Source organism: Saccopteryx bilineata, chromosome 2 (genome assembly GCF_036850765.1).
Source record: "Saccopteryx bilineata isolate mSacBil1 chromosome 2, mSacBil1_pri_phased_curated, whole genome shotgun sequence".
In the NCBI taxonomy this organism is placed as follows: domain Eukaryota; kingdom Metazoa; phylum Chordata; class Mammalia; order Chiroptera; family Emballonuridae; genus Saccopteryx; species Saccopteryx bilineata.
Window position 1 is genome coordinate 312,366,140 of NC_089491.1, and position 22,368 is coordinate 312,388,507.

The 22,368-nt window shown below is 53.1% G+C and overlaps 1 protein-coding gene across 4 annotated transcripts; it reads right to left on the minus strand.

The window, feature by feature from the left end:
- Positions 1 to 1,217: 1,217 nt before the first annotated feature.
- On the minus strand, positions 1,218 to 20,177 carry BCAN (brevican). Of its 4 annotated transcripts, XM_066261801.1 has the most exons (15): positions 19,975 to 20,177; positions 16,062 to 16,172; positions 15,050 to 15,424; positions 14,544 to 14,718; positions 14,140 to 14,267; positions 13,352 to 13,645; positions 11,161 to 11,394; positions 10,016 to 10,651; positions 6,488 to 6,595; positions 5,375 to 5,533; positions 4,706 to 4,788; positions 4,195 to 4,339; positions 3,740 to 3,930; positions 1,563 to 1,608; positions 1,218 to 1,354 (listed from the first exon to the last, which is right to left on the minus strand). In XM_066261801.1, exons 2-14 carry the CDS (start codon positions 16,150 to 16,152, stop codon positions 1,591 to 1,593), a joined length of 2,637 nt encoding a protein of 878 aa, XP_066117898.1. In that variant the 5' UTR covers positions 16,153 to 16,172; positions 19,975 to 20,177; the 3' UTR covers positions 1,218 to 1,354; positions 1,563 to 1,590. The 4 variants fall into 4 exon arrangements, with proteins under 4 accessions (XP_066117898.1, XP_066117897.1, XP_066117896.1 ...); XM_066261800.1 differs by having other exon boundaries at positions 1,218 to 1,608; XM_066261799.1 differs by lacking the exons at positions 1,218 to 1,354; positions 1,563 to 1,608 and adding an exon at positions 2,912 to 3,422.
- Between the last annotated feature and the right edge of the window lie 2,191 nt (positions 20,178 to 22,368).

A 22,368-nucleotide genomic window follows, 5' to 3' on the forward strand; every position in this document is an offset into this window, starting at 1 on the left:
TTGTTTTCCTCCTCTCCTTCCCAACCTCTTCCTTTCCTTACTCCTGGAAGGAGCCCTCAGCTCCTGCCCAGACTGAACTGTCTATGTCTGTTTGGGCACTCTGGACACTTCAGCTCCTTCCAAACACCCTGGTGCTGTCTCCCCAACCCCTGCGGGCTCCTAAATCTACCTGAGTCTCTACCCTGAATCTTTCAGTTCTTCCTTCCTAGGAGGAAGGAGGTTGCTTTGTAGCAGGCAAGGCAGAAGTTAGATCACAGGAAGAACCTTTAGTCTGGGGAATAGTAGAGAGGGATCTGACTGCAGCCTCCACAGAAAGCCCTCCCACCCACAAGGGTCTGATAGGCTGAGCATTTTTGGAAGTCTTTGGGAGCTGCTGTGTCACAGCAGGCAAACAGGACAATGGGGCCCTTTCTCTCTCTGCATAGGAGCAGGCCCACAGACAGGGCCTCAGGATGGGACAAAGGCCCCAGTGAAGTCAGGGCAGTGTGTGTAAGAGTCAGGGGTGGGGATGTGGGGAGTGGAGAGGAAAAAAGAGGTGGGGTGTGTGTCAGATCAGCTTTGGAGGAAGCTGGGGTCCCTGGCAGTTGAGGACCGTGAAGGTCCATTTCATCAGGCTTTCAGGCCTTTCTGCAATGCCCAAGGCCTGACTTTCACCCAGGCTGGACCTCCCTGTTCCGTTTATACCCATACACTCTCTGACTTCCCTCTCATCTCTCATCCCCAGAGAACAGGAAACCCTGTAAGGGACCCCGTTTTAGACATGTGGGAAGGGCTGAGGGTTTAACCACAGATCCAGGGACTTGGCAGGTCTGTGCTATGTCCTGAAGACAGAGGCAGATATAGGTGTGCCCCTACTCCCAACTTTCCAGAGAGATAGACTGACACTTCATAAGGGGCCAATTTTCCCTCCCCAGGCCAAGACAGGCCCCATTCTCTTTCTCTCTCTCTCTCTCTCTCTCTCTCCCAGAGCAAGGGTTGGATTCTGTGCAGGTTGTTGAGTCACCCCTAGTCCAGTTCCCCCTTTCCCAGGAAACCCAACAAAGCCTCTCTCCCTCTCTCTCTCTTTTTTTAAAAAACACATTTATTTTATTGATTTTAGAGAGGTGGAGGAAGAGAGCAGGAGAGAGACAGTGGCCTGACCGGGAATCAAACCAGCAACCTCTGTGCTCTGGGATAATGCTCTAACCAGCCACGCTATCTGGCCAGGGCTAGAAGGCTTCCGTTTTAAGCAGTCATGCCTAAGCAGCCCAGCAAGTGTTCAGAGAGGGGAAAGGATCCCAGTTCCAGCTCTGTGCCAACCTCTGGACTGCTCCTTATCCATAGATCAGAGAAGATGGTAGACCCCTGCCTGCTGCTGTGAGGGAGGTGCAGTGAGAAAGCACTAAGGTGCTGGGAAACCAAAGGCCCTTCCCACCAGGGTCTCTCTGGGTAATCCAAACCTGCTATCTAAACTCCATCTCTGTGAGCATAGATTTCTCAGAGAACCTCCCCTGAGAACCTGAGGACAGACACTGTCCTCTCATCAGCCTTCTCTTCTTCAGGCACTATATTCAGAGGCCCACCTTGGTCTTGATCCACTGGTGATTCCAGCTAAATTCCTTGACCCACCTAAAAATGCAAGGAGTGAGCAACTGAAAGGTAGTACAGGATCAAGTGAGGGTTCCCAAATCATCCTCTTTCCTGTAGCTCCTTAAGAAACAGCCCTACTTCCTAGCTAGACAAGGGTGGGTTGTGTGGGGAGGGCCAAAGTGGGGTAAGTGATCAGAGCTGGTATCGCAGAGACCAGCTGGTTTGGGAGTAGTGTACAGGATGGAGAAGGTCCAGGAGCTGGGCAGGGAAGGCCTGGGAAAGCCCTGTTTTGCTTTGCTGTCTCTGTGTCTTTCCCTGTCACTCTCAGCCTTTTGTTCCTCTGGGTCTGCCTTTCTCTCTTAGTCTTACCAGGTTTAACCGACTTCTAGGAAAACGAGTAAGAATTGTCCGTGTTGGTGAATGCGGTATCACAGTGGGTACAAGCAGAAATGTGTGCACATGACAGTGTGCACACGTGTGGTTAAGTGTAAAGATCTACAGCAAGAAGATTCATCCTGGTCATGGACATGGATGGTATCTTGACACAAAGGCACAATTGTGTGTACTGCGATGAGGCAGTGTGCGCGGGAGCGTGCGCGCGCACACTCACACACACACGCACACGCACACACACAGCTGGTCATTCTTTCTTCAGTTCTCAGAGTGACCTCACTATCTTAACCTCCGCTGACTCACAGCCCCAGGCCAGCTCAGCCTGGACGGAAGTCTTACCTCCCTCGCAACACCCCACCCTAGCCAACTGCCCGTTCTCCTACTTGGGCAACTAAGAAAAAAAATATATCGCAGCGCCCTCTGGCGGTGTTATAGAACTCCTCCCACTGGGCTACAACCTGGAGACCTACAAATCATTCCCCAGAGCCCAGCCTCCAGCAGGGCGGGGGATGCCTCCTCCTCTCTTATCGCGTGTCCTCTATTCTTGCATCTCTGCCTTCTCTACTGCAAGTAAGTCTTCCTGCAATCTAACCCCCAGACCTGCATTGCTTTCACCCTCACCCATTCCCCACCCCCTCCATCACCACCAGTGAACTTCCTTCTGGAACCTCAGAACTGGGACACCTCTGTTTTCCTCTCCCGGCCCTCAGCTCCTCCCCAGACTGAACTGTCTATGTCTGTTTGGGCACTCTGGGCTCTCCAGCTCCTTCCAAACACCCTAATGCTGTCCCCGCCCCCAACCCCTGTGGGTTCCTAAATCCCATAAACTCTGGGCAGCTGCTCTGTACCAGGCACTAATCTATATCCTCAGACATCTTGGAAACTTCCTTGACTTTACAAATCAAATAAACCCAGGTCTACTTATCCTGTGAGACTCATTCCAAGTTCAATTCTCTCTCTTTCAGAAGCATCAAACTTGCTTAGGTGCTTGGGCTCAAATACAGCTTTATTTCCTGCTGGTTTTACAGGTACACCATCCTGTAAACTCATTCCCTTGGAAAACTGAGAATGAGCGGACATAGAGACCCCGGGGGAATGGAGGGGACAGAATGGCTGGCCAGGAGAGGACAGTTGAGCCACTTAGGAACTACTCAGGGCCTTGAGGGAAAACCCTGATGCTCCGTGTAGGAGTGAAGGGGCCTTGGCTGGGCTGGAGCTGCCCAGCTATTTATTTCCCAGAAGCTCCTCAGGTACTGTCACCTGGACTCCCGCTCTACCCTTCTCATGTTGTCAGTTCCCTTGGTGGGGCATGAGGGCATTGTTGGGGGCTGCAGTCTTCAAGGCCTTGCCCCTTAGGGACCTGAAACAGGACTGGAAGGAGGAGTCAACAGCACCTTCCAGGGCCCCAGTAGCCTCCCCTGCTGTCCTTCTGGGACCTTCATTGGACGCAGATCTCGAGACTGGGGAAAACACACACACTCACCCTCCAACCTGGGCTCCTCTTCCTTCTCTCTCTTCTCAGAGCCCCCTGATGTTCTTGCTCCTGATACCTGACCTTGTCAAACACTTGCCCTGGCTCAGACCTTAAGAGCCCAGAACTTGGCCGAATGTTCTGACATCAGCATTGAAGGGAACCCCAGAGCATCCAACCCACCTCCTTCCCTCGGCCCCAGAGAAGGGCAGTGATTACTCCAAAGTCACACAGCCAGTGACTGACAGAACTAGGTTTGGAGCCCAGTGCTACCGCTAGTGCCTCCCGCCTCCTCCTGGCACTCACAGGCCTGCGGGGCACACAGGAGATCTGGGCAGGCTCCCAGCGACCATTCTCCTGGCAGCGGATCAGCGGCAGGTTGCGCTGGGCAAGCCCCTCCCGGCACCGGTAACGGAGCACCGTGTCCACCTCATAGCGCAGTCGTGGGCGGCCAAACACTTGAGCAAGGGGTAGCTCTGGTGGGGACCCACAGGACACTGTATGGGAGACACAGTCAGAAACTGGGAACTTGGCTCTATGAGTGACAGTTCTCAGAATCAGGATGAGAAGGAGAGTGGGCTACAACCTGATACAAAAAAGGGCAGGATTCTGAGTGGACCCATCTAATTTGATATCTCTCCCATACTCGTGGTCTGGGACACATTTCTGACTCTTCCGTGTAGCTTTGCACCCTCTTTCTATACACATATCAGTTTCCCGATCCTGAGCCCCTACCCCTCCTTTCCCCTGTCCACTCTCACCCAGCCCCATCTTGCAGGTGTAGGACAGGTGGTAGTTGCAGGGTACATCACTCCATTGTCCTTGATCATGCCACACCATGACCACACAGTTCTCTCCCGACAGGAAGTAGCTGTCAGGCTGCCCAGGGTTCCAGTTCTCATAGAGCTACAGGGGTGGGATGGAGAGGTGGTGAGGAGCTCCAGCAAAGGAGCACTAAGAGGAATGGACCTGGAGGATTGGGGAGAAGGAAGGGTGGGAGGGGCACAGGAGAGGGCAAGCTAGGGGCTGGGGAGTAGGGGACTCCCGGAAGGGGAAAGGAGAGGTCAGGGGCTTTGGGAGGAGGGATAATGGGAACCAGAAGAGGAGACGGAGGGACACAAAGAAGGCAAGAGGGCCCAGGGAAAGAAAAAGGGCATGGGGAAAGGAAGGAGCCAGAAAAAGGAAAGGGAAGATTGGGGTCACTGGAGGTGAAGGCGAAAGTGCTTCGAAGAAGCGACCTAGACAGCTTGAGAGGCGGCGGGAGCCTCTCACCAGGGGGACGCCATCTGACCACAGAAAATCGCCTTCGATGGTCCTGTCATTGAGCCCAATCCACTGGTACTCCCGGTATCGATCTGGGAAAGAACCGCAGGGGAGACGGTGTGCAGTGAACTTCGCTGCCAGCAGATGGCAGCCATTCCCCGGGATCAAGCGGTCGGTGGGTGACCGCCGAAGTGCCTCCCGCCCCCCAATCTCTGCGCTACCCTCACTCCAACCTTTGCCCATTGGCCTGATGAAAGTCAGAGACGTGGTGGGTGAGGGAAGAAGAAAAATATCACCCGGGCTAGAAAAGGGAAACTAGAAAAAGTGTAAGAACGTTCAATGAGGTCAGAGTCGGGGAAAGCTGATGGAGGTAGGAGAGCCTGAAGGTGGCCCCTGAGCCACTGCCAAGCTGATGCAGGTGCATTTCCTGCTCAAACTTCAGCCTTCCCTGCCTCAAGCCCCACCGCCCACGTGTGGAATGGAGAGGAGGGAGAGAGAAAGGAAAAGTGAACGAATAGGATGAGCCTCATTCAGTGAGGTAAACCAAGTAATAAGTACCTGAATTAATACATAAGGGGGTTAATTAATTAACACAGTCATTCATTAATTAGTTGATTAATGAGTGAGCGTGAGTGAGAGAGAGGTCACAGGGTCCCCTCCCACCCGTCCCCAGCCCACTGTTGATGAAGTTCTGTTCCTCGGGCGTGCTGATGCTGGCCAGGTGCGCGCCGTACATTCGGCATCGGGTCTCTGCCTCCTCCCAGCTCCTTCGTGTAGAGAAGTGCTTGTAGCAGGCGCCCTGGAAGGCGTCCCAGCCGGGGCTGCAGGAGTGGAGGCCTGGGGCGCAGAAGGGCGGGCAATTTAGGAGGGAGAATCCGGAAACTCAAAGGCGCCAGATGAGGCCCTGGCCGGTTGGCTCAGCGGTAGAGCTTCGGCCTGGCGTGCAGGGAACCCGGGTTCGATTCCCGGCCAGGGCACCCCCCCTCCTTCCTCTCTGTCTCTCTCTTCCCCTCCAGCAGCCAAGGCTCCATTGGAGCAAAGATGGCCCGGGCGCTGGGGATGGCTCCTTGGCCTCTGCCCCAGGCGCTAGAGTGGCTCTGGTCGCGACAGAGCGACGCCCCGGAGGGGCAGAGCATCGCCCCCTGGTGGGCAGAGCGTCAGCCCCTGGTGGGCGTGCCGGGTGGATCCCGGTCGGGCGCATGCGGGAGTCTGTCTGTCTCTCCCGTTTCCAGCTTCAGAAAAATACAAAAAAAAAAAAAAAAAAAAAAAAGGCGCCAGATGACTAGATAGGGTCTTGGCTCCTCCCACACCACAGCCTTAGTGGGCGGGGCTCGGCAGGAGGGCGGTGCCAAATAGTTAGTAGAGAACGAGAGGGAAGAGGATCCTGGAGGATCCCTGGTGCCAGCTGGGGACCTTCTCTGAGAGATTGCGGACCAGGGTGAGGGGTGGGTAGTCCTGGCCTCGGTCTCTGCAATCTTGAATCCTAAAGAAGGACTGTACGCTTCTCTCTTTCCAGGAGAATAGAAACTGGCATGTGTTGACTTCAAATGCCAGGAGTGTGCTAAGTACTCCTGAGTGTGCTAAATGCCTCCTGTGAGAGGCATTTTGGTTCCACTTAACAGACGAGAAAATTGAGGGTAGGGCTCAGATAGGTGATTTGCCTAAAATTGGATTCATCAGTGACAAAGTCAAAACCAGTCCCCTCCCTCCTTCCTCTGGAACTAGCGCGTTGTGGCAGGGTCCAGGCTTCAGATCTACCCCACCCCACACCAGCCCCTCAAACACACTCACCAACATCGCACAGGTCCCCCCCATAGCCAGGCAAACACAGGCAGCGGACCCCCTCCTCCTCCTCCAAGCATGTCCCACCATTGTGGCAGGGGCTGGGGATACAGTCACCTGAGAGGGGGAGAGAAGTGAAGTGGGGGGAACAGGAGAGCACAACTCTGCTGCCTGAGTCCTTCTGGAGAGGGTTCAGAGAGTCCGCAGCCCTAACCCCCTTGTACTGGGAGCTATTATAGCACCCTAAAAGTTCTTCCTGGAACCTATCTCTGGTTAGAACCCAGCCCTGAATTCTGGGTTTCACCCCACCCTGTCTTCTCTTGATGCCTCCCACTTGAGTATTGGCTTAACTCTGTGCTGGCCATTTGTCATATCCATCAACCAGTGTGGGTCCAGTCTAATGGGGGGGGGTAGGAGGGAAGTGGCCAGGAATGCCCTCAGAACCCAACCACAAAGGGAAAAGGTACTGGGTTGTCAGTCATGAGACCTGGACTCTCATCTGGCTTGTAGCTCTGCTGGGTGACATTGGGCAGGTCACTTTACCTCTCCAGTTTAGTCCCCCACCCCCTTGTCTTTGAGCCAGGTCCCAGAACAGTTCTGTACAGTTGGGGTGGGCTGCAGGGAAATGGAGAACAAGAGAGTGCCCACATCCACCAGCGAGTGTGGCCTGCCCTTTACTGCTCTTGGGACCTGACATTGGGGAGAGGGATCCAAATGGAAGCTAACCATTCCTCCTGCTGTCCACTGGGCAGAGTCAGTGCCAGGAGCTGAGGGAAGATTCAATACACTTCCCTCACTTTATGCCTTAGCCCTTTTCTCCTGGCTCAGGACTAAAGCGGCAGTGGCCCCTGCTCTCTTGCAATGCTGGCCCCACACATTCCCTCAATATCACCCAAACTCTTTGCCTCCTCTTTTTTATCTCAATAGATGCTTTCTCCTTACCAGGCTTTCCTTTCACCCTCTAGTTCGGGCTTTCTATAGGTTCATCAGCTTAGAAACCCCTCTGATCCATCTTGCTTCCTCCTTCTGGCCCCTTCTTCTCCAGGCAGTCTTCTTAGACTAACACACTACCCTGAAAGCCTGAAATCTGCTGTTTGGATCCAGTTCCATCTGGCTAGGCCATCTGCTTTCTTCTCTGGACACTCTCTATAGATGCTGGGGTAGGAGGTGGCTGACTGCCCTTAGGCTGAGCCTGGGTGCTGAGCAGCTGTCAGATTCTACTCCTTTCTGGTCCTGATGACCCAGAGGAAGATAACCCCCCAGAATGATAGCACAGGTCAGGGCTCTCAGCCCTGGGAAGTAAAATCATCCCTGGGCAGGACCCTTCAAACCATGGTATCCACCCCTAGCAGCCAAGGCCAAGGCCCACATTACTTCACTATGGCTCAAGATTCCAATGCCTGGTAGGGATCAGAGCAGAGGTGAGAGGAGGAGAAGCTGGAGTCCATTTTTAAAATTTTGCTGGGATGATCAGTTTGGGGTACAATGAGTCAGTTGTTTCAGCACCTCTCCCCCTGTCATCTCCCCACTTGCCAATAGTTCTACCTACCCACCAAGACAAAGGAGAAAGGGGAGATGTTTTATTTAATTCTTTAAGCACTAGGCTCCACAAAGGGTAGGAGTTCTGAACCCGGCCCTCATTCCTCACATTTTCCTGCTCCTCCTATTGTTCTCTCTCCAGCCCTCCAGCCCTGGAGGACAGAAACTCTCTAACTTGGTCCTTGGTGTCCCGCCCAGGTCATAGGTCCTTCCCCTTGGCTGAACCTGAGCCAGGATAAGCAGGATGGGGTGAAGAAACTCCTCTTAAGACTTTCTGGTCTTCCTTCCTGCCTCTCTTTGGGACAACTACTATATACAACCAGAAAGCTTTCCCTTCCATTGTGCTGCAATTGCAGGCCAGACCTCTTCTTGACCTCCAGGTCGGCAACTAAGACACTGCACCCATGGTGCTCCTCTTCCCACAAATCCCTGACCACCCCACCAGCACCGAACTCCAGGGTCATCTGTGAGGGAGCCAACAGTTGAAATGTGTGAGCTTAGATGTGATACAAGGATCCCTAGACCACCCTGGGCCATCTAGGAGAGAGGGTCCGGAGACTGAGGACATTCTAGCCTTCTGCAGTGATCTCCATTGGGAAGCTTAACCTTCCCTGAGCAAGTAGGGCTTCTCTCAGACCACTTCCCTCTTCCTCTATACTTCTCTCCTTGCTTCCTGATTTGTGTCTTCTCCAGCATTAGGGACTTTGAGATCCTTTGGGTTTAGGGAAATTGAAACTATTCTTCCTATGGGGTGAGGATGGTCATTAGTTGAAGAGGGGGAGGCTGTGGGCAGTGGGATCAGTTAGATACCATCCCCCAGCTGAGATGTCAGGGTGGAAGAGGGACACGGGCCCTGGGACACCTGTATGCTAGGGAACCGCATCTATGCTAAGAAGGACATTTTTGGTCACTACTCTGTATATGTGGATTTACATTGGAGCCATTGAGATGGACCAGAAATGAATACAAACACACACATGCACAATCCGGGCTGTGGTAGTTTCTCCCCACCAAGAATGAGGGATCACACATCCCAGCACTGGTGCAGACGGATGAACAAAGACTTCTCTGGGGTATGTATACAGTCAGATTTGGGGTCTTAGCATTCAGGGAAGAAAATGGAGACAGGCCTGAGAAGGATACGATGAGATAACAACAAGGGGCTGTTAGGACAGGAAAAGGTTCAGGCTAAAGATGAAAAATGGAAGCAAGGGAAAGAGACACAGAAAGAGAAGGAGAGAAAAAGTGAGGAAGACCACAGCATCAACGAGAAGTATCAAAGAGCTAGCAGTGATGTGAATCTATGGAATGAAGACAGCAGATAGCTGGGGGTAGAGACAGAGGTTACCAGAGTTTTGGTTATAAAGTAATTTAATAGAGATTTATTTCCAAGGCTTGTTTTCCATGAAACAATTGAAAAAAAAAATACTTCACAGAAGTAGTGGCTTAAGGCTCTGTGGGATTAAGGGCTCTCCTGGACCCCAGAGGTTAAGAGGTGGAAATGAGGTCCCAGGTTTCCCTGATATCAGTAGGAGGTGGCTGAAGGGGATGGTACACGGGACAGGCAAGGAGAGCAATGGGAGACTAGCCTGGCCCTTGAAGAAGGCAACAGGCGATGATGGCACCCTAGTGCATGAGACATGTGGGTGCTCTGTGGGGTCCGTGAGATGTGAGTCACAGGTGGAGAGCCCGAGAGTAGGAGAGAGTCTGAGGTGATTAGTGGTGGGGCTTGGGTAATGAGGTGAGGATTTCAGAAACAGGGAGAGGATCACAAGGTGGGGATCAATGGGGGCCACAAGGGTAAGGAATCAGAGCTGGGATAAAAGTCACATGGTGCAGTATCCAAGATAGGAAATCCGTAGGTAGGGGTGGGTAGGAGAATCAAGGCAAAAGACAGGAGATCTGGTGCAAGGAGATCTGGAGGTCAGGTGACCCAGAGCTGCAGGGGGAGAAGAAGGAGGAGGAGAAATAGGGAAGCAGAGCCTTGGGTGAAGTTACCTGATGAGGGGGCCACGGCCACTCCACCATGGCTGGCGCTGTCAGTGGGAAGCACTGGCTGGGCCTGCACTGAGGTCCCTGCTGGGTTAATTCTTCCCGAATTCTCTTCAGAGGGGGATTCCAGCTCCCTGGTACCCTCAGGGGCCCGTGTGACTGGAAGCAGAGTAGGGGCATCCTCGGAGCTCCCTGCCTCCTCACTCTCTCCTTGAAGGACCCCAGACAGCTCAGGACCCCCAGTCTCTTCCCCCACCTCTCTTGCCCCAACTGGAGTGAAAGGTGGAGGGGATGCCAGGTTTCCCTCCCTGGGAGTGGACAGCATCTCAGTGGGTAGTCCTGGGGCCTTTGGAGGTCTGGGAGCCTCTGGATCTCCACTGGGAGGTGGTGATGCACCAGGCTGTAGAACTGCCGACGACAGAGATGCCTGAGAGAGTAACTCCTCTAGGCCCGGCTCAGTGGGAAGAGGGACCTCTGGGTCCGGGCTGCTGAGATCGCTGGGCCAGGCCCACGGGGCCTCATCCTCCACTTCTTCCTCGTCCTCTTTCTTTTTTCCATCCTTGTATTTCTCTTCTTTCTCCAATGCCTCACCTTCCTCTTCTGAGGACCCCATGGGAGGTACAATGGATTGGGTTTCCAATTCTAGGCAAAGCACAGATATTTCAGCACCAGGGACAGCCCCCACAAGAGGACAGGAAGAAGTGGGAAGGGGAGCAAGTCAGCTAGAGAGGTTGAGGCCTGGGGGAGAGGAAGAGTCAGCACTGGGAGAAGCTCTCTTTGCTCCACACCAGAAGAATTTCAACAGGAGCTGCAATGTTGAGGCAACACACGGTCCTTGCATCTCCCTCTCCTGGTCTGTTAAAATTCTCTAGTCTGGTCTGAGTAGGTGAGGTAGAAGAGAGACCAAACAAAGGAGGTCCAACCTTCCCAAAGAGCAGCTCCTCAGTCCAAACATCTCCAGACCTAGAGAGTTTGGAGTGGAATTTTCTGGAAAGGCAAATGTTGGAAGAGGGACAGGAGAGATGTCTTGCACCATTGAGATGCTGAGGAAGGACAGGGTAGAGTTGTGCCACCATAACCCCAGCATCAGGCTGGGCTTCTGCCCTGACCTCTCAGGTGCAGACCTGCTCTGGATAAGGGATTTGTGTTACCTTTAAGGATCCTAGGGACCTCTGCTGGGTCTTCTAGAGTGGAGCTTCCATCTCCTCCATCCTCTATGATGGGGATGGAGTAGATGGCTCCTCGGGATTCACTCTCTACAGCTTCCTGAGGCAGCTGAAGTTCTTCCAGGGTCTCTGTCACTGTGACAATGGCCTCCAGTCCATTAGAGGCCAGATCAGAGACTGGGTTGGAGTCCTCAGGGAAGGCAGAGGGCTGAGCAGCATCTGTTGCAGGAGTTAAATGCCAGTTGGGGTTGGGGTTAAATAGGTGGTTTTGTTCTCCCAGGTCATAGCCTACATGTGAGTGTTCTGGGTTAGAGTTAGAGACCGTGAAATTCTCTCAGTTCTCTCTCATATTCCTTGTGGAGCACCCATGGGGCATGGAAGTACCCTAGGACTTCATCACTGATTCCTCAAGCGTTAATCCAGTGCCCACTATGTGTCGTGTCAAGCATTCATCAGGGCATTGGAAATATAGTGGAGAGCAAAGCTTCCTGCCCTCAAGGGAATTTATATTCTAGATACAAATAATAAACAAATAAACATATAATGTTATCATATAAAGGAAAATTAAGGCGAGTAAAGAGACAGGATGGGGAATACTGCTTTAGATAGAATGGTAAGGAAAGGTTCAGGGGAGAGATCTTCCCTTGAGTAAGGGATGGAGGCAGGAGGATGGATAAAATGGCCTCTGCACCTTGGGCTCAGCGCAAGGTGTGAGGTATTCCAGTCATCCCAAGATTTTTGAAATGAAAAGGGACAGGCTGCCATCACTACATGAGAGCTTAAGGGCACAGGGCAGGAAGAACAGTCAACAGTCAACATCTAGGATCTCAGTACTGAGGCATGAGACTATCTTTCCAGGGTCAGTTCTCTTCAAATAACCAGAGTTTTAGAACAGATTACCTTGTCTCTAGGGAAGTAAGCTAAGAACAGAAAACAAATGAAGTGACTGTGAAATTGGGCTAAGAAAAACCCTGAGGGCCATCTGTGCTCAGCCAGTTGAAACAGGCCAGCACGTCCTGCCCTTGTCACCTGTTCCAGTAAGCCTTGCGACTGCCAGACCAGCACACCTGTGCCATCACCAGCCTCTGTCTTCCACCTGCTCACAACCATAGTCATTTATTTCTCTCCCCTCTGCTCCTGATTCGGTTCCTCTCTCCACTTTTTCCCAGAACAGTGCTTGGCACATAATCATAATTAGTGTATAGAAGTTTAGCTGTCATCACTATCATTATCTCTCCTGTTCCAGGAACATTTTTAGATGGACCTGTTTTCCCATGGACTTCACTTCCCTATCCACCCCCACACCCATCTCAGGCCAAAGATGTCTGGAGATCTGGCCCAGTGAAAATAATGCTTTTTTCTCAGCCCCCGCTCATGCTGGGAGCAAGGTGTCTTGCTTCCCTTAGAATGGAGACTCCCGTGGCAAGAGCCATGTCTTCCCCATTCAGACTTGGGGCTCCCTGAGGGCAAAGGCTGCCTCTTTTCCTCCCATTTCTTCCTCCAGCCCCTTTCCCAATACTACAGGCACACGTTTGGGACAAGGACCCAGACATGTAATAGCAGTTCCTCTCTATTTTCAGCTACCCTTGGCCTGGGCCCTGGGCCTCTGGGGATCCCAAGCACTGCTCCCCCATCTCCCAATATAAGATGTGGTCAGGAAGCCATCTCTACACCCAGCTGTCCTTGAGGATCTGTTCCCTGTGGAGAAACCTATGTCTGCCCATTAATATTTGATAGTTAAAGGCATGACACCTTCAAACTGAAGATTCTGGAAATCCTTCTGAGGGCTCTCGAAGGCATTTGGTTAACTAGAGAGCAAATCATTTGTTGGATTCAAAGAATGTCAGTAATCATGGCTCTACTAATGAGCTGACCAGAAATGGAAACATACTTGGTATTCCAATATAAGAGAAGCAACTTTGAAACTGAGGCAAGTCATGGACTACTAATGTGCAGGGAGGTGAGGTGCCAACAGCGAGCACTCCTTGAGGTCACACAGTCAAGCCAGAGGGTGTGGCCAGAATTAGCACCCTAGGTGATAAGCTAAGCATCACTCAAGCCTCCTTAAGGCAAATGGCAAAGACCTGAGAGGAAATGCTCATGGCTGGGGTGGGACTTCAGGGCTTATTCTGCCTCTGTGATGTTGGTTTCAGTTCCTGCAGGCAGGTGGGCTCACCTCGGAAACAGTAGACATTGAAGCGGCTGTGCTTGTTAGGGAAGCCGGTCTGGTTGGGGAAGAGGAAGAGAGTCTTCACACCAGGCAGGCCCCCACCACAGCGCTGGCTAGGTGTGATGATGGGGTAGCGCACACTGCCATCGGCCAGCCAGCCTGGGCTGCAGTGGTCCAAGCCACCATCCCAGGCTGCGTACAGTTGGCCTGTGGTGGCAATCTCTGCTCCCCGCTCCTGGCAGTATGCCCGTGCCTCCTCCAATGTTAATTTGTCTGGAGGAGCACCCAGGAACAGCTCTCCTGGTGGAGAAGAGGAATCTGGGTTACCAGGAAGTTGGTAGCCTCTTCCACCCTGGCTTCCCACGGGGGGCCCTGGGAAAGCTTCTCTAGGCCTCCTCAGTCTCCTCATCTGTGACATAGAGTCAATTATCTTACTTCATAGGATCAAAGTTTGGATAGAACCTCAGGATGGATATTATTGTTCAAAGGAAACTGGCCCAATTTCCTCATGTTGCAAAAAAGGAAACTAAGGCTTACAGATGCTAAGAGGTAGATAGATACATAGCAGGTAGCAGCAGAACAAAAACTCAGTCTCTTATCACTTGCCTGAGGCTTTGACCATGAACTTGCTTCTATGACAGTGTTTGGAGAGAGGGACATCAATTGTTTCCTTACCTCTGGCTGCCCCCTTAAACACAAGAGGGGCAATGAGGTCCAGGCAGAGGCCCCAGGAGGACCCATGGGCAGCACTAGAGAAGAGGCTTGTTCCCTGGGAACCCCTCAGCCCTAATCACCATTTAGGTCTTCAGCATAGCAGTAGACATCATAGAGGTCACCCGGGTCCACCACTCCATAGTTCCGGACGCCAGGAAAACCGTCCATGTCTCCATAACAGGCCTCTCGTGGAGTCTGGATGGGATACCTGGGGAGGAATGATAGATGCCTTCACCAGGGAGCCATCCCATGGTGACTCTCCTAAATCACATTGCCTTTCCATGCAGTCAGTTGTCCTCCCAGCTCTGCAGGGATGCACACCTCCAGGGCAGGTTCTCACCCATCTTCTGCAGACCAACTTCATTCCCAGGAGGCAGGGAGCCCTCTATGGCCAGCCTGAGGCAGCAGGCAGCCCCTGGCAGAACCAGAGGCCACAGCTACCTCTGAGACAACTAGAAGCTCCTGGTCCACAACCCCAGCCCACCTCACGGTCTGGTCGGACAGCCAGCCAGCATCACACTGCTCATAGCCCCCAAGGTAGGCTGCATAGAGCTGCTCCGGTGTGGCAATGCGAGCTCCGATGCGGGCACAGGCCTCCTGGGCTCCAGCGAAGGAGAAAGCATAGCGGGCAGAGCCCTCCCGGTAGAGAAAGACGACCCCTAAGAGGCAGAGAGGACTCCTGAGGCATGATCACTCTGCACACTGACCTCCTCTCACCTCTCTTGTCACTACTCTGTCAGCGAAGGGTGAAGTCCAAATTAAGCTCACTCTATAGAATGAGGGGCTTAAGTGAAACTGTTGGTAGAATTTCCTCTACTTGAAGAGAGAAAGGAGTAACAAAGGCCTGTATTTCATCAGTCCTTTTCCAACCCAGTCAACCCAGTCTGTGTCTTCCAGGTGTGTTTGCTTCCCCCTCAGACTGTGGATTCCCTGAGGACTGGAGTTCCCTCGCCCCACTCCGGGGACTTCTCCCTGGTCCTGCCCTCTCACCTTTGACCTTGACCTCCACAGCATCGCTGCTGTCATCTATGCCGTGCTGGACCTCGCAGCGGTAGATGCCTGAGTCGTTGGGCCGCAGCTCGCTCAGCTCCAGTGAGACATCGGTGAGTGATGCCGGGTAGGCGGGCAGCGCCACGCGGAACCGGTAAGCCTCGCTCACTTTGACACGCAGTCCTCTTGCCACCAGCACCTCGGCCTCCCGGCCCCCGGACAAAAAGGTCCACTTGACCCGTGGAGAGCCCAGCACGGCCCGGCGGTTCGACGGTGGCCGCAGGTAGTGAACATGGCACGGAATGGTGAGGGTGCCGCCCAGCACGCCCTGGAGCGGCTGGGCGCTGGCAATGCGCACGCTGAAGGCCCGGTCCTCTGTGGGCAGATAGGACCGGCTAAAACTTCAGTCCTGGGTCCACCGGGTCCCCGCCCAGGTTTCCAAGCCCTGCTCCAGGGTCCCTCAGGCCCCAACCAAGATTCCTTGGTGTCACCTTTGGGTTTTCCTAAACTGTCCCCAATAATCTGGGCCCAGCCCCCAGGGTCCTACAAACCCACTTCTAGATCTCCAGGCCCCTCCCCAAAGTCTCCTAGTCAATTCTGCCCCCCACATTACTGGGCCCCACAGCAGTCTTCTAACCCGTCCCTGGGTCCTACAGCCTTATGCTCAAAATTTTTTAGTCTCTTCAGAATCTCTCTCAACTCCACCTCTGTTCTGCCTCCCAGCCCCTCCTGCTCTCCCAAGGGTCCCCCACCCTCCACCTGAGGTTGGCAGCCTTGTACCTTGTGCCCTACCCCCAGTCTTACCCCCACATTTCACCGCCCTACCACAACTCATCCCTTATTCCAAGGCTCTCAGTCCAGACCCTTCCCCACAGTCCTCCCAATTCTGTCTCCTCCTCCCTGAGTCCCCAAGCTGGAGGAGTTTGGTTAGAGCAGAACAAAAGGCCACTCAACTTCCATAGGGAAGACGCATGCAGGAGACAGAGAAAGTAACCCTAAGGGGGTTGCTTACCTGAGCTGTCCCCTTCCAGGGAATCAGCTAAGGCCTCAGGGACCCCGGCCAGGGTCAGGGCTGCCAGCAAGGGCAGGAACAGTGGGGCCATGCTGCAGGCTGATGGGGGGACTTGAGGGAGAAAGATGGGGTTAGACCTTGAGATGGACTTTCCCTGGCTCCCTACCATATCCATGTGGACTGACCCATATCCTGGTCCCAGAAGCCCACTGCTTCTATGTCACCATTAACTCTCTGTTTCTGATCCCTTTCTCCCCACCAAGAAATTCTCCAGAGCCAAAACCTTGGTTCTAGTCAACTCTCTGTGTGACTTAAAGGTAAGTTCCTTACACTCTCTGGGCCTTTGTTTTCTTACTTGTAAAAACACCATTACTACAACCTCACAGCTTGTAAGGAGGCTATGTGCTTTGAGAATGCTTTATACCCTAAAAAATCCTGTACAAATAGACACAGCATCCAGCACACAGTAGGAGCTCAATAAATGCTTATAGCATATAGCATGAATAGGTGAGTGCTATTACACTTAGACTTCCCTTTGTCCCTCCAGTGCCAGACTCTTTCTTGGAACCCAGAGTTATCTCCCATGATACCTACTTCAGCCTCCCTTCATAACCCTGTCCCTTCCTCCCTGAGTACCATATCCACCCGGCCTCCTCCAGGAGGGCCTTCTAAACGGAATCCAGGCAAGGCACAACTTCTCCCCAGAGCAACCCCTCCATGGCTTCCGTCCACTTCACCATTACTTATAAGGACACTCTTCTCTTTACTCCCCAGCATCCTCTGCCCCCCTTCTTAGCTGCCTTCTCTTTTCTTCCTCCCAGCCTTTCCTTTCTGCCTGGCACGGGCTTTCCCACTGGATCTCCTGGCTCAGAAACCAGCTGGGACAAAGACCCTGTCTCTGCCAGTCTGGCCCCCATCCAGCTTCTCCCTTCCCCCAGCCTAACCTTGAACTGGGGGGCAGTCTAAGGAGGGTGATGAGAATAAATGGGAGGGGCCATCTCCCTCCTTGGGTATCAGAAGCTCTGTGAGAACCCAGAATATTTCTCTGAAGATCTCAAAGCATTACACTTTCATGATGGAGGGGTTTAAACAGGGGTCCCCAAACTTTTTACACAGGGGACCAGTTCACTGTTCCTCAGACCATTGGAGGGCTGCCACATACAGTGCTCCTCTCACTGACCACCAATGAAAGAGGTGCCCCTTCCGGAAGTGCGACGGGGGCCAGATAAATGGCCTCAAGGGAGCCGCATGCGGCCCCGTGGGCCGTAGTTTGGGGACACCTGGACTATTACATTGAGAAATGGGACCCAGAGAGGGATACGGCTGACCCTGAGTCCCCAGTGAAGACAAGTCAGGAACCAGGCCAATGGGCCTTCAGGAGGGAAGACTGCAGAGCTAGTGTTCAATGTCCTCTTGAAGGCTAGACTTAGAGGACCGTGAAGATCCAAGTCTGCATGGAAAAGACCAATGGTGCAACAGGAGACATGAAGATTAGACTACAGGCAAGACTTATTAGAGATCAGGCTTATTCCCCACTGGCTCCTCATTCCCACTGCAGGCCTTCATCTTCCCTGCCTTCTCAGGCTCAGCCTTCACACATGTCCCCTTTCCTGTGCCTGAGCTGGTGAGAAATCCCCATCTTCTCCCAGAGTCTCCTGGAATGCCTCCTTACCACTGCGAACTTCTGTTTCCCCCACTGTGACTGGGCAGCATTTCCTCAGGCTCAGAGTCAAGGAAGGAGTGGCGGGAGTCATATGCCCAGGGCATGTCTCTCACCTTTGATGAGGACAGATCAGAGAAACTGAGACTGGCTCCTGGCATGAGGGCACCTCGAGAGGACTGTTTTCTGGGGTTGGGGGGACTACTTGGTATGAGCAGCCACTGTCTGTGGGTGTTGGGGAAACTGTTAGCCATGCATTTGAGCTGTGTTAAGTTCTACGTCCTCTCTCTCTGGGCTAGAGCTGGAGCTGCTCACAGACCTGACCCCTGGCTCTCTGATGGGCAGCCAAGAAACTCATATAGTTGGAGCCACTCTGGGACCCAACGCCCTGGATCCCCTCCTTTTGCTTCTGTTTTGAAGGTGGGGAAATGAAGAGAGAAGGTCTGAGGCTGAGGACCTGGCTGTCTTGGAACACAGAAGGTGCCTCACCCCTACCTCTAAGAATGGGAGTCACTGATCAGAAAGGGTGTACAGTTCTCAGTCAGAGCTCTACTACTCCCACCCCACCTGCCAGTCACATCAAGCTTGGGCCTTAGCCCTTTCTTGGTATAGTTAGGAGTCCTGAGAAAATTTAGGCATCCCTTATCTGGCGCCAGACTCAGTCCCAGGGCTCCAGGCCTTGGCCTTCTCTATCACCCCCCCCCCCCCACTCCACTCCATCTTCTCCTTCTCCAGAGTAGGACACACCACTCTCTTCCTAACCTTGAGAGCTCAGCAGTCTTCCTGTCCCTTCCCCTGATGCCATACCAGTGAGTCTTCTCTCCAACTCTCTCCTTCTTGCTCCAATGTCTGGATATCTGCCCTTGTCTTTCATTTCCCAACCTGTTCAAGAAACTTTGCCCTTGTTACATTATCATTCCTGTCTGACCATGGCCGTCCATCTCTCTCACAAGGCTTCATAGACCAATTCACAGAGAATCAAGACCAGGCTCTGTGTGTCTATGTGTGACCCAACAACCACCAACTCCATGTTGAATGTCCACCAGCTCACATTCAAGGTTTGTGCTGTGGGAACCAAGCTCCAGTGCTCAGTAGGGTCAGCTGGGATGCACAGGAGGCCGGAGCTCAGGTCCTAACAGGAGGGAAGCTCTCAGCTATCCTTAGTGGCAGTGTGAGCAGCAACAAGACCCTACACAGTACAGCCAGGCTTTAGCAGGGCTTGCAGGAGTAATTTCAGTTCTGTAATGGTATAAATAGTCCTATTTACTGGAAGCACAACTAATAATAATACTATTAAACATCACCAGATGAGCTATTGTATTGTAGCTCCTCCTAGTATAAAATCTGAAATGTGGATGATGCTTTTATCAATGGCAAAGTTAGCCATGACAGCATAGGCAGTGGTGATACTGTGAGTAAGTAGGTCTCTGGGTAACTACTGTCCCTTGGTATTGTCTGGAATAGAGTAACCACAGATATTAATGGTGATAAACAAAATTGATAGCAAGTCTCTTGGTCCTGTTAGAACCAATGTGGGCAGAGCTGTTTTGGAAATATCTGAGGGGAGGGAGTTCCCAGCTTCTGGCAATTCTGGGAAGGAAAACTGGAGTGGTACCTGACCCAGGTCTCTTACTAAATGCTTCCTTTGTATAACCTCAACTTTGAGAGGCATTACATGAATGAAGAACCCTACGTCCAGGGAGGCCAACTAACTTGGCCAAGGTCATATAACAAGTAACTGGTAGAATGAGATTCCAGCTCCAGTGGGCACCGGGATCAGCGAACAGCGGCTCTTACCCGTTGCCTGCGGGCTACGGAAGGTGGCCCTAAGGGTTGCTTTGCTAGGCGCCTCCCGCGGTGCTGCCCTCGCGACGCACGGAGTGGGGGGCTGACTCAGACCGCCGCCACCCTACCCATAACAAAGGCAGCGAAGGAGCGCGCAGCAGGGAGGACACGAGGACCAAGAAGGATGCTCCTATTAGCCCGCGGACTCCAGGAAGGCTGCTGGTCTCACTACAAGCAGCAGCGAGGGTGCCAGCGGCAGGGAACGAGATGGCAGCAGGGGCCGTAGGCGCTCCGGGCGGGCCCACCGCGGACCTCGTGGAGGCATCAAGGGTCAGAGAGTTGGGTGCGCCGAAGCCTCGGAGGCAAGGCTGCGGGGTGGGGGGCGCGGACTACGGGGCGGCCGGCGGGCGCTCCCTTCTTTCCTCCCTCCCAGGCTCCGGCGGCCGGGCTGCGGGCGCGCTCACCTACCGGCGGGCGGCTGAAGACCGGGGTTAGCGTGCGGCACCGCGAAGTTTGTAGTCTCCTCCCGGGGTCTCCGCCGGGTCCACGGCTCGATCCTGCAGCTTGCAGCTGAGACTGCGGTAGGGACTGCGCGGGCGCAAGGAGAGGCTGGGCCCGCAGGATGCTCGGAAGAGGGCGCAGGGCCGGGCGCCGCACAAAACTCCCTTTCTTCCCCCCGCCCCGCCCTGCCCTTCCCCGGGGCTGCCCCCGCCCGCTGGCCTCGAACACGGTGGGCTCGGGAAGGTCACGCGACTCGCTGCCTTCTCAGAGTCGGTTCCTGGCGGCAGTAGAGAGAGCAAGGACGAACGAAGTAGGACATCCTTCTGGGGATGAGAAACCGAGGACTTGGAGTAGGGAGGGAGAGTAGGAAGGGCGGGAGGTGGGGGTGGGGAGATCGGATGATGTTGCAGCTGGAGGAATGGAAGTTAGACAGCCGGAGGGACTTCCCGTTGATAAAGGGGAGAGGGGGAGGGACTCAGACTTTCAAAGTAGGAAAAAGGACGAAGAGAGAATGGGAGATTTTGCTCAAGGACAACACCACACACACATAAAATGAGGGAGGGAAGCTCTTTTTTTGGAGGTAGGAGGTGCAAAAGACCTTAGCCATGTCCCTGGAGGAAGTTCTGATTGGGTTTTGTCTCCTGTGGTGTTCCCACTTCCTGCACAGAGGAGGAGATGACTTTGCAGCTGGAGGGATGAAGTTATACAGCAGATTCATGGGTTAAGCAAAGCAAGTCAGAAACTCTTTAGACATGGGGAGGGGGTGGCACTGTGAACAGACATTACTGCTCATGCAAACCAATGTGCAAAACGCAGGGGTTGCTGGGAGCCCAGAGGACCCCCTGGCCAGGGCTGTCGCAGATGAATGTGCAGCCTGGTGCCAGGAGGTGGACCTTTGAGTGCTGCCCAGCCATTGGGAACTTTTCAGCGCCCAGAATACCAATGACACCCCCTCCCCAGCTCCAGGGCCTCTGCTTCCCTCTTCTTTCCCAGGCTCTCTCTCTTCCCTCCTCCTTCTTCCCTCCTGGGACTCCAGGCAAAGCCCCTGGCACAGACTGTGAACAGAACAGCCAAATGCCTGGATTCTCTCCCCTGTATACCAGTGGTGGCCTCAAGAGATGCTTGTCTGAGACTTTAATCCCAATAATCTTTCAGCAGCAACCCCATATGTCTCAAAGAAAGTGAGGTGCCTGCAATGCAAATTCAGCCTCAGGTCAGGCTCCTGTCTCCCATCTCAATTGCACCCAAGTCCCTCCTGTATGAGAATTCTGGACAGTCTTCTACCAGCTGTCCCAACTGCCCCATTCATCCCTGCCCAAACTTCTACTCCCAGTGCTGTGAACTTGGTTCCAAGGGCTTTGAAAATCTCACAAAAAAACTCCTCCCCCAGGCTCTGGCCACTCAGCTCTGTTGGTTGGAACATCGTCCTGACACCAAGGTTGTATGTTCGATCCCCTGTCAGAGTATATATGGTAAGCAACCAATGAATGCACAGCTAAGTGGAACAACAAATGAATGCTTCTCTGTGTGTGTGGGTGTGTGTCTCTTCCTTCATCACCTTCCTCTCTCTGTCTCTTTTATTATTAAAAGTAATAAATTTTAAAAAAGATAGAAAGAAAAAAAAAAACCCTTCTCCTTCCCCAATCCATGAAAATCTAAAGATGAAGTTCTAGCCCCTCCCAGAGACTCATCTGTAGAGACAGGACAGGAGACCTGGGATGGAGGGTGGTAGAATCCTTCAGTAAAAGAAACGCCCCAGGCAAGGGCTGTGGGGCTGAAGAGGACAGAGCAATGTGCTTGAGATAGTCTGGGGAGGAAGAGACCTCAGTTTATTGGTTTTGTTAAATAAATATTAAATGTCTACTGTGGACCAGGCACTACTCTAGGCCTTGGGAATGCTGTCCCAAGTCCTCCAGTGCAGTGGTCCCCAACCCCCGGGCCGTGGACCGGTACCGGTCCGTGGGCCATTTGGTACCAGTCCTCAGAGAAAGAATAAATAACTTACATTATTTCCGTTTTATTTATATTTAAGTCTGAACGATGTTTTATTTTTAAAAAATGACCAGATTTCCTCTGTTACATCCGTCTAAGACGCTTGTCTTGACGCTTGTCTCGGTCACGTAATACATTTATCCGTCCCACCTTAAAAGGCCGGTCCGTGAAAATATTTTCTGACATTAAACCGGTCCGTGGCCCAAAAAAGGTTGGGGACCACTGTTCTAGTGGAGAGAAAGATCTGAGGCCTTTGGAAAAGATCAGCACCTGATAGCTTGAGGCCCTCCCTTGGCTTACTCAGACCTTGCATCCCCAAGCTGAAGGAGAACCTGCCCCCCAGCACAGTGTCTGCATGGGAGTACACAC